The following is an 18,305-nucleotide window of genomic DNA, read 5'->3' on the forward strand; positions in this document are numbered from 1 at the left end:
CATATGTTTGTAGGGGTGAGAAGGAGCAGGATGATGGTACTTTCCTCCCCGTCAGCCCTGAAGAGGATTTAGATTCCCAGTAGCTGCCCTGTTCAGTGGCCTTGAGGATGTACGGTGATGGAGAGGGCACCGTGTGGGACCGGGTCGGACGTCCCCACCGGGACTGTATGTGCTACCTTGGACCTCCTACTTCTTTGATGCCGATGTAAGACCTTTAAACTTTTACAAATGCACGGTGATAGGAGGAGGCAAGGCTACACCTGTTGCGCACTTGATTTCACGGGTTGCATTGATAAAGTAAATCGACTTAATTAAGCAGAAGTGTTAAAAAATGTTAAGGAAAGTGTTATTCTCTTTGAATTTGATTGATAGTTTACATTTATACAAGGGTTTATTGCCTAATTGCCTTATTGGGTAATTGTGAGTAAGATACTACAAACATTATACGGGTTATGATTTAGGATATGGCAGCACAGGGGGAAATTTCACACGTCGGTTTTCTCTGAGTGGGTCAGTAAATCATGTTTTTGCTTTCACATGTTGGCGGTTTCATAACAGCTTAACGGCTGTCAAGTCACCACTGTGCTATTTTGTCAGGCACATCATACTACAGAGCCTTATAGGTGCAGTATTCAACGATATAATTTTTTTGTTTTATCTCACCTGCTGGAGACAGTAATCTCCTCTGCATGATAAAAGGATATTTGATGGGTTCCTGTGTTAGGCTGTGCGCAGTTTCGTGCGCCACTGCCTTTATACATGAAGCCCCGGAGCTGTCACAAGTGTTCCTTCTCCGTCTCCACAAATCACTCATGATCGATTCATTAGTTTCACATTCCTATAAGCCTATAATAGGAGCTGCACAGTACATAGTATACAACAGTTGCAGGAGCAGTCACTTTCGCTTAGTGTCTTTCACACTGCTGCTTTGCGGACGCAGGGCCAGTGAAGGATGATGATTTCTGTACTGTACAAGAGAGGCGCTGCAGGGGCCCTTAACGCAGGTCTGTGTGGAGCATACAGCACTGACTTTACCGGTTTAGCCCAGGAGAACTCTATACAAGGTTTACAGGCTTCCACTTTCTTTGACAAGCGCGGTCTCACTTTGTCTTATAACACCGCCAACCCCTTGTTCTCTCTTCCCAGCGGGATGCGCAAGTCCCCCGACGTGAGCCCCAGAAGGCTTTCGGACATCAGCCCTCAGCTCAGACAGCTCAAGTACCTGGTGGTGGACGAGGCCATCAAAGAGGACCTCAAGTCCTCCCGCTCAGTTGAGGACATCAACAGCGCGTCCATAGAGGAGCGAATATTAAGAATCACCGGCTATTATGGATACCAGCCTTGGAGTGCAAGCTACAATAGTGAGTCAGTTTTACACGCATGGAACTGCAGCTGGTTCATTGTTGGATGCTTTATGTGGGTGGGTGGTTGGAGTTAGTGGACACATGTTTGATAACTGCATGTGAGGGTATAATGTGTATTAACCCATGGGCATTGGTGGAAGGAGATATTTTACACAAATAAAAGTAGTAATACCACAGTGTGGAGAGTCCTGCATTTAAAATTTAACATACAATTACCAAAGTTTTAAAATATACTTAAAAAATAAAAGTAGGTTAACAGATGCAGTAAGGTCCCTTTCAGAATAATACAGCTGTTAAAAGCAGGCTCATACTGCCAGGTAGCGTTAACTCCTAAGGGATCAATAAAGCTGTGTCATCATTTATTTGTTGATTATATTTGTATTATGAATCTGAATCTGAATCTGCAAAGTAAAGGTGTCAAATGTCAAGCATAAAGCAGAATAAAATGGGAATACTCAAGTAAAGTACAATTACCTCCAAATTGTATTTAAGTACTTGAGGTAATGTTTTCATCCACACCCTTTACAGATTTGATGTTAAAGCATAAAACACCAGGCCTGTTGTTCCATGCACAGAACAGAATGTATAAGAAAATGATGTTACACATGGTGTTAGTCACCATGATGCTGCTCATCTTCATCATTATTTTCACTACATTATCATCACATTATCTTCATCACTCTGAGAATTAGTCGCTAAAGCATCAGTGTTGCGGTTGGTTGCAGCAGATACTGAAGCTAATGTTTGGTTCAGTGGAGCTTGTTGAGCTTGGAGTCAGATAGTGCTCAGAGCAGTTGATTCTTTGAAGAAAAAAGTTGTCAGCGCAGCTTTATTTTCTTATTTTCTTTCTCTCCATCACTTCAGTTCATTTGCACAGAATTAAACGCCTGAGCTGCTCAGCCTGGCTGGATGGTGGATTACAGACTTGCTTCATCTTTTGTAGGAGCTCTGTCTTGCTTTGGCGGTGTCAGGACAAACCACACTCTTAGTATCTGTCAGTCTTTTGTTCATTTGTTTGTTTTTCGCTGGTCTGATCTGGAATACATTCAGTGGCTCATGATCTTTAGCTGGTAGCTGGGGGAACATTTTGTAAATTTCATATGAGAGACTGCAATATTAAAGAGCTGCAAGGCTGCTTCAAAATTCATAGGCCTATACATAACATCTGAACACTGCAGACTTCACAAGACAGCTGCTGTTCACATCGGAATTTGTCTTCACTTCTTTCTTTCTGGTGCTGCGACAAGGGATAGTGAAATAAGGTGGACTATTAAGGAGGGGATATGGCGGCCGTGACTCAGGATTGAAATATGTTTACTTTTTTGTTACAAGAAGAGCGATGCCTATTTATTTAAATTTGATGAAAAATACACAATACACACTACTGTATATGTCCTTTGATAAATAGTAAGAGACATATTTTTATACACTGAACTACAATTAAAGCTGTTTTGCAGTGAAGCCAAGTTGGCCTTCCAGGGGCATATGGTTAGTTGTTCGTCATCAATACTGGTAAAATTGATCAACAAATAGTGTTGATATTTATTGATGTAAAGAGTAATAAATGGAGTTGCCATCTCTTGTGTTTACAATTTGCTTAGTTTACCTAAACTCCAGTCTGAAATACTCTTTTTTACATGCAGGTAATTTATACACTTCCGTAAATGTACAATATCTAATTTCTGCCACAGCTGGGTCTCTCACATCAAAACAACATGTGGAGTGTGAATGATGAAGAGTGATGTTGTTTTTTTAGTGGGAGCCGAATTACCTGCAGAGATCCCATCATCTAAAAAATAAAGGTGATTAAAAACAGTAAAAACACTGATTAAAGCAGTTTCACATTAAAAATCTGTATTTCTCTGACGCTGTTCAGCAGACTAGAAGTCTAGAGGGGGTGTGAGCCGAAATTACTTAATTGTCTGGATTCGAACATTGTTAGATACATTTGGGATATTGTAAATGCACAACTCAACAAAATATATGACATAGATACACATTTTAATGCGCAAATGTTACATATTATAGCTTTACGAACTGTGTTTTGAACCGATTTAATCAACTCATTACCTTTTATATAACAGTTAATTATAGACAGCCTAATTATAATAGCTGTTGTGGAAGTAATGCTTGTTAGAGTGGTTGTGTTTTCATCAAAATGAATGAGAGTGCCCAGACACTTCACATTAAATGAAATAACTGGTCAGTTTAATTCTAAAACACAATGTCCATGTTGAGAAAATAATGTTCCCTTGAAAAAACAGCCCCACTTTGAGGTATAGAGTGTAGTCCATCTACTAAAATACTATTGTGGACAGCAGTCATATTGCGATTTAAGTATTTCATGATGAGTTGCACTGTTGCATCAGATGTTCTTTTGTGTGCATGGCCATCAGGGGAACATTTCTTTTCTCAATTAAATGATGTTGCGTTTTGCGTTTCAGGAAACGCTGTTCAGCTTGCGTCTGTTCACTCTTCCTTCTGGACCACCTACAGTAGTTGCAGCTGTGCTTCGTGGGGACAGAAGTCCCACTTGTCACACATTGCACACAGTTGCATGCCATGCGTTGAACAGAATCAGCCCTCAGCTCCCTCCAGCACACACACGTCCTGACTACTCAGGACCTACTGGCAACTAGAAAGCAATGGCTAATGGCTGGAGAGTGGAGGGCTGATGCTGAAGGCAGCCAATTTCAGGCGAGGTGGGAAGCTGAGTACTTTTCAGTAGAATAAAAGAGATGCCGGTTTGTTTCATTTATCACCAACCTTTCAACACTGACACACGTTGCTTTTTCACACCGGAGTAAGCAGCGTAAGAGGGAAAGTGGAGCTGGTAGTGAGCCATGACACGGGCCGAGGATGAAAGGTGACTCAGCTTTTCTGTGTGACTTAATGGATCATCTAAATATCCTGAATATGAGACTGCAGGGATCACAAACATGCAGGATGCTGTAATAGCCCCCTGAACACAACAGTCTGCATGTGAAACAGAGCTAGATACAACATGAAAACCTTGCTTATTTACCAAACCAGCATGTGAATCAGTTTCCTTTGAGTGGTGTTCATGTAAAATCGAAGCAGTATTGAGTTTTGCTCTTGTAGTAGATATAAGCGAATTATACTGCAGGTTTTTCCCTTTTATCCAAGGATGCCACAGTATGTGCTCAGCTGTTTGCATGTACCTGCAAGGTCTTCTGATTCTTGTCTCAGACTTGTGTGGCATCTCTCTCCTCTGGTTTCATCCACTGCAATAGATTGATATACACTAGATACAGCTAAAATGGCAGTAATCAATTCTCCTCTCAGTGAAGATCAACATTATACTCCACCTGAGAGAAAAACACTCTTACTGCACTGAAAATGGCCGTAGATTGTGTTTGATGTGTGTATCAAAGAAAAGGTCACTGTTCACTGGGGAAAGGTTACTGTAGAGAATATGTTGAGCTTAAATTTTTATATATCATAAAAAACACATTTGTCTTTAAGATTTAGCATTCTTCTATTCTTCTCGTTCTGCATTGGAAATCAGAAACTTATAGCTAAAGATTTTTGATTGAAAACTTAGAGCAATGACCTGTGGACATCCACTAATCACATGTGACATAAAGCAGCAGCCCAATACAGTAAGTGCTGCAGAAATTCTGACACACTATCTCATTCATGTCCATCCACTATTGGGGATTACTTCTGCTGAATTCGAAAGGAAATCTTATAAGACCTACCCATATCATGATTAATAAAACATGAACTGAACGTCCTTTTCGCATACTAATAAGATTCTTTATAGAAACTGAATTTCATATCACTGCTGGAGGTTAAGATACTAGGGAACTCTTTTCACATGCGGGGAAATTGGAAAGTGAAAACATCTTTTTAAATTGAGAGTGTCATCACTTTCCCCTTTGCCTGCAAAGTCACTGGGACACAAGGCAGAAAATCCCTTTTAGCTGAAATGATACCACTTGAATCCAAATCTTGAGTTTAGTGTTTTGGGGCATTTACTTGATGCTGTTTATTTAAGTTTATTTTCCCCTTTAGTTATTAATTAGTATTTTTATTGCTTTTGTTGGTCTTTAGCATTCATAAATACAATATATACAGTATATGCGTGTAGTATGCAGTGACCTTTAAAAAATACTCATGTATAGGTGCATTAAAAGAGGAGGCTTGCAGTAGCAAAGTGACCAAATGGTAGCCATAGAATATAAGGGAACACCTCAAACTATTTCTTTTAATTTTTCTTGCAGGCTAAACTTCCGACCATGAGATATTTGAGAGCAAAGTACAGTATATGTTTATTGCAGGTCCTTTTGAAAATAACATTACCTTAAAAGGACAGCTTGTAGACAACTGCTGCCTTATATTGCAGCATTGTTTAGAAATCTCTTCATTAAAGTAGGTTATTTTGCTCGGTAGGTGTTCCAGGCATTTTCAGAGCGTGTTCAGACTGAAAAGTTTGTCTTACTTAATATCCTCATGGCATTCTCTAAGATTAGGCCTTCCTTTGCCTGTAAAATTGTCCCTTTGTAGGTTCCTCTAAGAAGTAAAAACATTTGTCAGACAAACAGACTTTGTTCTTTTCCTAATTTACTCACACTATCTATCTCAAATGTAGCGTCCCCTCTGGTGCAAATTTAGAGCTTCACGAGGCATGAAATGAGGTTGGATTCTATTTTGAGCTCTGGGTTTGGACATGGTGGGCTGCAATAGTGGAGCAGGTTGTAGAGAGCCTATGTACCCATGTACACATCCACTGCTGGCAGTAACAGGACAGCTGGAAGGGATGGGCAAGTTATGGGCTGACTGTGACTGTCGATGAGAATGACTCCTTTCAACTCAGCTGGAAGTGAGGAGAAAGACAGGAATAGTTATATAGATCACACTCTCGCTTGCCTGGCTCCTTACAGATAAATGCTTTGCATACAGGCTACAAACTCATCAAAGTCAAGGAACAAGAGCGTTTTCCTAGAATCTTCATGTAACACCAGTATTTAACAATTAATCAGTGAGACATACCGGTTTTTCCATCAACAAAATAGCCTTGATAGTCCAGAATGCAGTGCAGCCACAGGATGTTGCATCATGAGCGATGGGTACAGTTTGCACTTTTTCTCACTTAGAAGAGTTGTTGTTCACACTCTTTGATGTAGAATCCACAGCCCAGTTTGACAAGCTTGAGTATGTTTTCTGAGCATTGGGAAAGGCACCCTGGGAAATGTAGTAAAATACCAGCTTGAAACATTTCTTTAAAATATAGCCTCTAGTTTTTAATTTGCCACAGAGAATTCATTCATAACTTAATTGATTCAGTGAAAACAAATAAATTAGTTTTATCCTTTTGTTCTGTGTATGATTTGGAATTATGACGGTGTGAATTAGACCAGAAGTGAAATCTTTCCAACCTTGATCAACTTCTTCAACATCTGTAACCCTTACTCAAGCCAAGCGATTGCACGCACAGACCAGGCACAAGTCATTTAGGCTGATGTTCAGTCAAGGGGCAAGATCATCTGAGATCATATGTAAACAGAGTCAAATTTGCACATGCTCACATGCACAGTCATCCACAAAGAGACGCAGCAAAGAGAGATTATAGTATTTAGGTAAACAACTCATCACCCTGCAGAGTTTCTTTATGCATACATTTTTAAAACACTGCTACATGTTTTAGTGATATGCATAACATACAACATACTAAGATAAAATCAGATACCCAGAGGACATGCTCATCATGATATATTTAATATTTTATGTAAATGGATTATATGTGACAGTGGGACACATATTTATAAGTTTTAGGCACTTACCAAATCCATACGGTGCTCTTGCCAGTATCTGATATGTTGTCTGAATGGCAGACATACAATTCTTTTCCACTTATGGGTATTTATTTATCAATAACTGTGGAGTCTCAATAGGAGTGCTGAACAGCAAAATATCCTGCCTCAGCTCTCAGTCTCAGATGACCAGAGAGACTGGAAAGTCAGCAACAAATTCAGTGTGCGGGAACAAGCCTTCGTGATGCTATCTTTTGGGCTTAAACAAAGTAGATGTAGATTTAGTGAAGAAGCCCACTAAGCATATTGGCCCAGTAGGAATTTATTAGGAAAACATTTTTAATTTAGTTCAACCCATTCAAAGATGAATTAGAATTATTTACGCTTTGGAGACCATTGTTAAAGCTTTATAAGGTTGGAGTTTTGCCATGGAAGGTTAGCAGTGTATTGGCACCTAAATCATAGATATTTCTGACTCCAACCAGTCCTTAAATAATGTCCCCACTGGGTTTAAAAAACAGCTTGAGCTGAACAATTCTAGTCCGTCCAAGTGGTGCGAGCAAGGGAAGTGTATTCTAGGCTTCTTTTTTTTACCATCTCCAGTACAGTAGAAGCAGCCTCTGTTGTGTAACATCACATCTATAATTGAGGAGGATGCATAGATCATCACACACCTGCTCCTGAAGTCCCTCTTGTGCCCAGGGGGCTAGAGGAGCTGCAAATCAGCTATACCACTTTGAAGAAGAAAACCTCCAGTCTTGTCCCTGTCAGCTGCTCATCTTTGCTCACAGTGTCATCCAAAGTAATGGAGGGAGAGGGGCGGACGCAGAGGAGCAAAGGAGACCGCCTATGCAGTGGGCTAGAAACAGTATTGTGGAGAAGATTCAGTTTATTTCAGAGCACTTTGCTTAAATGGAAAACATAAATATTTTGCATGCATGAACTTGTTAAGCATTTGTATATAGCTTGATATTGTTAATGCTCGTGTTTCTCCGGATTAATCCTGAAGACAATAGAGTTAACTGAATTATAGCTGTGGTGCTCCGTTCTCAGTGCTCACTCTTCCTTGTAATGGAAATCCTGCCAGTTTAATGCCAAATCCTGTCCTGCTGCTGTCATCCCTTTCTCTTACTCACTCCTTTTATCTGCTGTTAATTAGAAGTTGTGAAGTGATGACTCCTGCCTCTGCGTAATTAATCCAGGGTCTGCTGTGGCCATACACAGCACATCATTGTCTGTGATGGCCACAGAAGAGCAGTGTTCGAGAGCAGGGTGTGCAAAGTGTAAATCGGGTTGCGCAAGTAATTAGGAGGCTTATATGGGTATCTTGATAGCAGATGATGAGTATTGATGGCAGTTTGTGGCACTGATACACACAAAGACAATTCTTCATCAACTGCTATGAACTAGTTCAAATCTTGCTTGAGTGTGAAACTTTTTAAATATAATTTGGCCCCAACAGTGAGTGCAGACATCATTAATATAACAGAAGAAAATTGTCCAAAAAGAGATAAGACTGCATTCTTGACACTTGCATCTGTGCCAAGTGTCAAGAGTGAAAGTGTGGAAGAGTAAAAAAAGAAACAAAAATCAGCTCTATCTATATCTCTGTCTTGTCGTTTTAGCATTGGTTTGGGAGAAAAGTGTTTTATCAACTGGCCTAGTTATAAAAAAGTTGGGCACCACCGTCATATCCCTGTGCCTCTTCTTCTGTTTGTTAGAGGAATCTTACCCCTCTCTCTGTTTACATTTTTCAATCATATCAAATTATCAGAAAAAGAAAATGCTTCCGTTACCTTTTCTGCCAGTTTTGCATTTCCCATCACCATCACATTTAACTCCTGTATTGATACTGTCTTTCATATTCTATATTCACAGAGAAATATGCAGGGTTGGTGTCAACCCTGGTGCATGACCAACACCTGACCTTCTCACTGCATCAAGGTCTGAGATGCTACAAAATTCCACACTTCACCATCAGTCACTACTATTAGTATAGTTGTTGCTAGTGCTGTTGCTGTGCACCTTTGTCTCTGTCTCTGTCCTTCTGTCTTTTCCCCTCTCTCTGTTTCTCTCTCTCTCTCTCTCCAACTGGTCGAGGCAGACGGCTACCCCCCGGGGTCTGTCCGAGGTTTCTGCCTCCTAAAAGGAGAGTGCTTGCTCATGGTAGGAACAGTTGGGTCTCTGTAAATAATTTTATAAGTCTATTTGAAAAGTGTCCTGAGATAACTTCTGTTATGAATTGGTGCTATACAAATAAAATTGAATTGAATTAAATTGAATTACCCATAGGAATCACACTGCTTCCTTGTCTGACAGCTGATGATTGTAAAATACATAAACCATCATACAGTTCTTAGGTAATCAGAAAAAATAGAAACATCAAAGCACTCATTACTCACTATTGACCAAAATGAGTCACTTTTTTGACCAACAAATCAGAACACAGGGCAGTAAACACACCGCAAACTGTGAGTAAATGTATTGTGTACAGACTGTCTTTCTCTAGGGTCAACACTCTTCTCATGATCATTAGTGACTCATGTTGTCCAGAGGCTGACAGTAAAGAGATGACTAATCCTTATAGTGTTAATTCATGTTTGTTTTCAACCTGATACTTTATCCCCAAGGATAAATGATGTTGAGAAACAAATTCACAAAACGCTGCAATGAAATAAATTAATTTGTTTAGAAGTCACAGCTGATAATGTTACCTTTCTAATGGTGCTCTTTTTTTGTCTTTTTTGTCCAGTGTTCAGTTTTTCTTGATGGACAAATTTGTCTCTGATTCAGTTCTGTACTTGCATCAGTGTGAAAAAGGCTCATATTCAAAAGGAGTTTTTTATATGATAAGTAGGATTCATAGCAATTAAGATTATATACGCAGCAAAAATGATTTCTCTTCTAGGCATGTATGGAATATATAATTTCGTTGGCTATAAGCTGTAAATTTGATTGCCCAGATTTGCCTTATTTGCATCAAAGTTTTATATTTTTGGCTCTAACACATATACACTTGTATTGTGGTTTTATACTGTAGCTGTTTTAAAAACATCCTCAAGTACTTAGAAATAACAAAACAATGCAAACAATGCAAACAATGCAACCACTGACCCACTGACATTGACTGCTGTGTTGCACCCCACAACATCATTTAACTGTTCCTGCAGGCACAGTACTTGCCAGGATTACATACGGTCCAGATGCAAGACTTTGCTGGTAGCAAAGATGCACAGAGCCACAGTCACACATATTTTACCCTGCGGCAGCTCTCCTTGGTTTGCAGCAGTTTACTTTTACCAGGTGTCCCGTGTGTGTGATATTCCACAGATCCATAAATTAAATTGTGCATGAAAATGAAAAGTGTAGTTTCATTCTCTCCTAGTATCCTTTTTCATGATGCACTATTATTATCCTCTTTTCTTGCAACATCTGTTCACACCACTTTCTGATTTTGTTTGTCTGTTTAAATGTCTCGAACAGGCATTTCTTATATAATGTATGTGTGACTGAATGTTTGTTACAGAGTGAGAGCAACAGTCGCTTCCATTCACCCATCTGCTCCTGAATTCGCCACTCCCATCTTGTCTGTCCTTGTTTACTCCTACTCTTTGTCTTTGTCACTTTCACTTTCAAGGTAAAAGCAGGAGAAGAGTTGTGGCCATTTCTGCCACCACTGCAGCAAAAATCAAGTGAGCTCAGCATTTGGATGCTTGAGATTAATTTGGAGAGGATTTCTGTTGTCTAAGGGAAGGGAGAAACAAACAGGAGCAGCCATGCATGGCGTGTGAAGAATAGTTCTGCTAAACAGACTCATTTAGTTCAGTGTTTGCTTACTTAAAAATTTGGAAGGTATTGCAATCCAAAGCTTATTTTCAGCTCATTGTTTAATACGGTGCCTTTTAGTTCACATTACGGTTGGAAGAAGCATTTTTTACGAATTGATCACCCTTAGACGGCCCTGGCATACACGACAGTAATGTTTTCTTGTGGTTTAGCAATGGGTAGAGTTTGTGGTGGAAGAGGGGTGGGGGTTGTGATGATGCCGCCTGGGGCAAGACAGCAGGAGGGAAACAGTACAATTAAGCCTCCAGGATACTTGGTGTGTTGTACCATTGGTACAAATATAGCCTATTCTCTCACGAAGATACAATGCTTGTGGGTGATGGTCGGGAGATTTCCCCATTTCCAGTCTTTATGCTAAGCTAAGCTAACTGGCTGCTGGCAGGGGCTTTTTATTTACGAAACAGATACAAGATTGGTATTGATCTTCTCAACCAACTCTCAAACAAGAGATTAAGCATAATTCCCAAAATGTCAAACTATTCCATTAAGTGGGTGTTTCCTGATTTGCTGATGGTGTACGCACAAGCGACTGTAAATGAGTGAGAGCAGGTTTCTTCTTGAGAGAGGTCATAAAAGCCACACAGTCTGAACAGATCTGTCAGAGAAAGAGGATGAGGCTCAGAAGAACAACAACAAAGAAGATCAGGATGAATCTATCTTCTAGATCATAGAGACCCCCATATTGCAACTGTAGTGTGTATAGGCAGTAACTTGGTGTCTCTGCATTAGAAAAATTATCACTGGTGAATGTTTGACAGTTGATCCCTTTTGTCGGAAATTGTTCAAAGGGGAATAATCCTCACTGAATACTGTGTGCACTCTAACTTTAATCTCTTTGGAAAGTTCTATTTTTCATTACTATGGGCTGGTTGGACTGAGGTTTAATTAAGGTAGATATAAATTTGGCCTACAACCAGATAATGTGCAGTTGTGGAAGAATTATTCAGATCCTTTGATTAAATAAAAATACTCCACTACTCCCTGTTTTAAGGCTTTAGAAAATCTATCCCATGACCAGAGATTTGGCCAATCACAGCTCATTTCATAGAGAGGACGTTGCCATTGGCTGTTTTCGCCCAGAAAAACAATTCCCTCAGCCTCCATTTGAACTTGTGGGTGAGAGGTTTGAAATTAAAGTTTAAATTATCAAAAGTAAAAGTACTAATTTTGTATAAAAATGGTCCCTGTCTGTGTTTTACTATTATGATGTTATAATAATGTTATTAAGAAGGAGGGGAATTTTATCAACTCATAAAGGAACACTTAATCCTTCAGTTGTCAGTAAAATTCATATTCAAAATCACCACATTTGGAGATTATTTTCACCAAACAGGAAGCGACCATTATCTGAAAAGTAACAGACCAATGTAGTGGAGTAATAATATTTGCCTTTAAGAAATAGTGGAAGTACAAGTATAAAGTTGCATGAAATGGAAAAGTACGTTCAGTTCAGTGTGTCACTGTGTGTCAGTGTGTCATCAGTTCAAATCATTAGGAAGGACGTGGCAAGTTTAAATATAATAAATATATAACATAATACGGAAATTTTACTTGGAATTTCACATCAGAATACTATTTGTACACTGCCAGGTCTCTCAATGTCTCGTTCCATCTCATAGATTATTGGTGTGTTTGTTGGAGTGTAAGCAGTTGATTTCCTTTGAAAGGCAAAAGCCATGAGCAAACGCATCCGAGCATCTCTCTGGTTCCTCACTGCATGGAGAGTTTCATAAATAGTGAACAATAGCACAGTGTAAACACGGAGAACCCCCAGATGACGAATTTTCATATGTCCTGACTGCCTTAGATGCTTTAAAGTCTCGATGTGGTATATTTCAAACTGTTCAACATGATGAGCAGGACGTGACTTAAAATATATTTCATGTTATCCCTCTCATGTACTCTTTCAAAGCTCAGCAACTGTCAGGAATACATTTTTGAGCAAGATGTCACTTAGTTTGCCTTTGTGAACCTCAACACTAAAGTTAAAGTGCATTCTAGGTTTTTATGGTTTTATAGATTGCGCTTAAAAGAAGAACTGGATAGTAATTTAATGTATCGTCTTACACTTTAATCACATCATGTTCTGATGATGTCAGTTGCCACTACTTGAAATTGGTAATGAGCAATTAAATTAAAACTGGAAATCACATTTTCCAAGAGACCAAGGCAATATCCTGAAATGACTGTATGTCTAAATGTCTGACCAATAGTCCAATCCAGTCTAAACAGTCAGTACAAAGCTCAGATCCTCACATTTGAGTAGTTGGAACCAGCAAATGTTTGGCATTTTTAAGGATAATTTTTATTATAAATTAATCAGCAAATCATTTACTTGATTGACTGATTCATGTCAGAGAACGTTTGGAAATAAATTCCTAAAGTGACATTTTCAAAGAGTCTACCGCCGTGCCAGCGGCGCTGTGAGTCTGTACTTGAGTAAAGCTGAGGCTGATGTGAATGTCACAAGTTTTTTTTACAGGTTTTCAGCTAGTCCCATTACCTGGCACTACATGAAAGGTCAGGAGATTAAAGTTTTTACAATTCGTCCACTAGAGACCATGGTTGTCCGTACCAAATTTGATAGATGATGATATATTTCAATAAAGAACTAAAAAGTCAACTCATGGTGCTAGAGGAAAAGTCAGAGGATCACCAGAGTCGTTAAGATTCATCCTCTTGGAAGCATAAATGTCTACAAACCTGCAGTGTCATCTCTTGCATGCTAGAAATCCAAAAAGCAAATTTACCATCATATGTCAGGATGCAAATCTTCACATCTTCACATTTAAGGAACTGGAATGAGGGACTGATTGGTGTTTTTGTTTGAAAGAATTGCTGAATAATGTTGTTTACTTGACTAGGCCTAATTGTTTTAGAAAGGACATAAAATAATTAATTAATTAATGGTTAATCAATGGTTCATGATTAATTTTACTTCAATTGTGTATAGACTATCATTTTGGAACTTAAAATATTATTCATCGTTGTCAACATGGTTTTATCCTGCAGGTTTAGTTTTATGCAAAGTTTAGTTTTCCAGTTGTGTTTCTTCATAAATCTTAAAAGAGGAGGAGGAATAAAGGTCCCTCTTAATTTTGACTTGGTTTCATCTGAAAGTTTTGGTGTCACGTGGTCCTAACACAGAGCCAGAAAATGTTCTGTCTAATTTGAAGATTTAATTTAAGTATTAGATCAAGAGGTCTGTGATGGGGCTGCAGTCAGTCATTGAGAGTTGTGATAGCCAAGGGAACGAGTCTTCCCCATGCATGTCACTATAAGTCTTTATTATAACCCCCAGCCCCCAGCGTACAAAGTATTCAACGTGGGGTCAGGAAATCAGGCAATTAAGGGAGCTGTGGACATGGATGAGAGCCGACAGCCAATGGGGGAGTGCAGAAGGAGCCAGGAAGGCTTGAACCTCCTCTTCCCCTCAGGGAGCTGACTGGTCCACATCCCTCAGCCCACTGTACAGAACAACCACTTAATCACAATGCTTATTTAAATCAAGCCAATGCACAGGCCTCTATTTGCCCAAGTACTTACTATGCACAATCACTCCACGCTTTAAGGACAGTGCTCTGACAGAACTGTTTATGACTGAAAATTGTATCAAGCATTTGAAAGCTTTGATTACAGCATTTTATCTTCAGTGGCTGCCAAAAATATTCAGTTTTGAAAGTGCTTTCACTGCCTTTTGACCAAAAATAAATATGGTCACAATGAGAATATATTACAATAAATATTAGGATAATTAATGAGTGTAATGTTTATGACAGTTTATTGAGGTCATTGTACTGTTTCTTCATGCACACAGCTTTTAAAGGGTAATTTCATATCATGTTTAAATGGCTCAAATGGTCTGAAACACAGACAATACAACCTTCAGATGTAGAGCATCTCTCTCCTTTTCCTCAGCATGAATTCAGGGTAATTACAGTAAAGAATGGAGCGTGATTTCAGGTGACATTTGTCACCCATGTTGCTTACACCGCACTTCTAATGAGGCGACTTCCTTATAATGAGAACGAGTCTCATTGGAATGATGAATTGCCTCATTTTTAGTGATTTCATCCCCAGCTGATAAAGAAAACAGCTCTTCCATAAACCCAATAACAAGCGCACAAAGCTGTGCATTTACAGCTTTGGTAACGCAAGGGCATCAAGTTCTATTTTTGTCCAACGCTAACTGCTCACTATTTGCCTGGGTGCTCTCACTGTTTGAGACTGGACTGAGAAGTGGAGATGGAGGAGAGAAAGAGTGTGAATTTTGCACTACTGACAGCACACGCACACACCTGCTCCTGGCCTTTTGAAGGGCCTCCAAACACCTGCTGCTGTTGTGGATGGAAAGATAGGTTCGCAAGTGATGAGAAACCAGTTTGATCAGTGTTGAAAGCAACCTGGCTGGACTTGGCATCCAATATGAACACTTCAAAGACAAAAACTAACAGATCTGAAGCTTAATGATAATGTAATTATACAGGGCAGAATTAATCTCTTCTTTACATGTGGCAATCAATGGATACCATTCCTCCCTCACGAGAAAGACTTTCATATTGTTACTGCGGCAACTGCAAATTGTATTTTCTTTCTCTGTGTTTGAGCATATTCCCTAGCTTTGAATTATTTACCACAAAAGGCAGAGTCCTATGCCCAATTTTTGTCTGTCTGCCCGCCTCGGTTATGTTCAAGCAAATTGATTCATATCGCCAAATCTCTGCATAATTGAGGTGTAGAGTCTCAGGTGTAACGTACTTTCATTTGCTGGTCTCATTTGCGCACAGGCTGTTCACAGTTCTGTCAGCAGTCTCCATGGCACTGTCTGTAACAAAGACGGATATTAGCTGAACCTCTCATTTAAGGTCCCATGTCACTGGCAGGGAGACAGTTAGGCTATTTCTGCTGCAGGAGGGGGTGAAATAAATGGTGGCAACAGGTCCTCTCTTTTATTCGCAGCAGGGTCTGATCACTGCTCAGGCTCAGATAATGTTAGTTTTATTTGTTGTTTAGGTGATTTAGTGAAGAGCTGCATGAGTGGCCGGGCTGTTAGCGATGGTGTCTCCAAACTGAGTGTCAGAGGTTTGGTCCCCTGTGTGGCCATACGTGTAGAAGCATCCTTCAGCAACATAAAAATCTCCTCACTCCTCCTGCAACCCTTTTAATCAGCAGCAACTTAGTGGGTTTTTCGTTGCTGCATTCCAACTAGAAAGGGGTAAAAGAAGATTTCCCGCTCGAGGGATCAATAAAAGTATATAAAAAATTCAGGGGGGAAAATAAATTCTGTGGCGCCTTGTTGAAATTCATTTTGCCGATTGCTTATAAATGTTAATTAACTTTTGTTAACTGCCTGGATGTAAAATAACCTGCAATGCACCAATACATGAAAGCTGCCTGATATATTAAGACATATCCCTGTGTACATCCATTATGTTCTTCTTGTTGTGACCGCTCTTAGGAGTCTGTGTTTTTGATTATTTTTTAGATTATTTCCACTGACATTAAAAGATAAATATGAAAGCATTCTCTAAGTTGAAAAGACCAAAACCAGCAATGACTTGATCCTACTAACACATATTGTCTGTGTAGCCAAAGTCTGATATATCGTATTTCTCTATGCCAATTTGCCATTTTCAAAGATGTATGTTTTCAGTAAAAACCAAGATAGGAACTAAATAAAGAAGGGAAATCATTCAGAGGTGGACTAACATATATAGTGTTTTTTGTCTTTTCAGGGGATTTGTTGACAATAAGAAAAATCTATCTTTATCTTTTAAATACCACTCTGTCTTTGAAGCTTTGCAAACTGTCAAATGCTGCTTTTAAAACTTGCATATCAGAGTGCTTATGCTGAAAACAATTGTATTCAACCTAATATTGTCCACCTTTGTTCCATTTTTGGAAACCCATGGCTGCTAATAGAGTTGTCAGTGCTTTCTCAGGTCACTCTGGACTCGTTCTAGCTTTTTGGCAGCTCACTATGAAGGATGTCCCTTGAAAACAAATCTCAAATAACAAATGGGAGTGAGTGCCTCACAGCGTGACTGAGCTTTAACAATGTCCTTAGAAAAGATAGAAAATGGAGGAGGAAGTGAGAAGTGATCACAAGGAGTCATCATGCTGTTTGTTATTATTTTTTTCACCTGTGTGTGTGGTGTGTGTGGATTCTGTGTGTTGTGTGTGGTGTGTTGTGTGTGTGGTACACAGTTGCTTAGAGTGAGTAGTGTTTTCATCTCAATCTTTCAGAATGGATTTATTTGTCTGCAAAATGCTGTGTGTCTGCGTATATGAATTAACGTGAACTGTAGAATGTGGTCACATCATCACCTTTCATTACTGCTGTCCCACTTTTAGCTCCACTGCTGGGCTGCAGTTTGATGTCTTGGTCCTTTTTCATCCAAAAGCCTAGCAGGTGTCTTTAATCACCAGTGAGTGCATGTGGTCACACTGCCCCCTACAGACACAATGAAGGCCCTGCAATGTCAGGATATTGCTCCTACAGGTGTGTCGATAATTGATGACTGTATATGACATGTGAGACTAATTTATATTTCCTTTTTATTTTGAAGAACACATAATAAAAACATAACACAAAAACATAATATATGAAAATTTGTTTTGGGGATCTACGTATTGTTTTGATAAATGTCACAAAATGCATCATCCAGGATCTTATATAGTTTATAGTAGAATGGATAAGATTACATAACATAATATGTTAGAACTTCATGACCACACTTTTCAGGCTCAGGTAGTAGTCTGATATATAAATACAAATGGAAGAGAGAAGCTTTTGGATGTGGTGCCCCCATAATTACAGCAATTGAGAACAATTTGAATAATGTTAAACACAGCAAGATAAGTGCATTTTAAAGATGAATCATTTCAGCAAAAAACAGCTGGGAGACTTTTTCTGACCTCATATTCTCAAACAGCTCTGAATGTTGAAAATACATTAAATGTAAAGTTGAATACTGGACAGGTGCAAAATGAAAATCTAATGTAGTAAGGACTATATTGCATATATTCTAAATTTAAAGTTATTTAGGATATATTGTCTACCAAGTACAAACAAATAAATAAATAATAATAATTAAATAGTCATACTGTAGCTTAACAACAGAGGGAGCCAGTGTCATTTTTTGGAGAGACAATATCTTTATCTGTCATCTATCATAGGTTACCTCCTGAGGGAAACTTTTACCAGCATTTGGGTCGCAAGGGTCAATGTCTTTGTTCCTGTAGTGAGTAGCAGCAACTCTTCCTGTTGTCCACACACAACACATACATAATTAGACATTTAACATGTATAAAAAGT

General features: G+C 39.1%; 1 protein-coding gene across 1 annotated transcript in view; it reads left to right on the plus strand.

The window, feature by feature from the left end:
• The window catches only part of slc35f3b (solute carrier family 35 member F3b), a 44,470-nt gene continuing 26,165 nt past the window's right edge, over positions 1-18,305 (plus strand). Inside the window, exons 1-2 of the mRNA XM_035663682.1 lie at positions 1-205; positions 1,147-1,361. Of these exons, the coding sequence (XP_035519575.1) occupies positions 108-205; positions 1,147-1,361 (313 nt within the window). The 5' untranslated portion in view covers positions 1-107. The remainder of the gene's footprint in view (positions 206-1,146; positions 1,362-18,305) is intronic.

The sequence above is a fragment of the Morone saxatilis genome, unplaced genomic scaffold (genome assembly GCF_004916995.1).
Source record: "Morone saxatilis isolate NCDOM2014 unplaced genomic scaffold, NCSU_SB_2.0 Contig19, whole genome shotgun sequence".
NCBI lineage: Eukaryota > Metazoa > Chordata > Actinopteri > Moronidae > Morone > Morone saxatilis.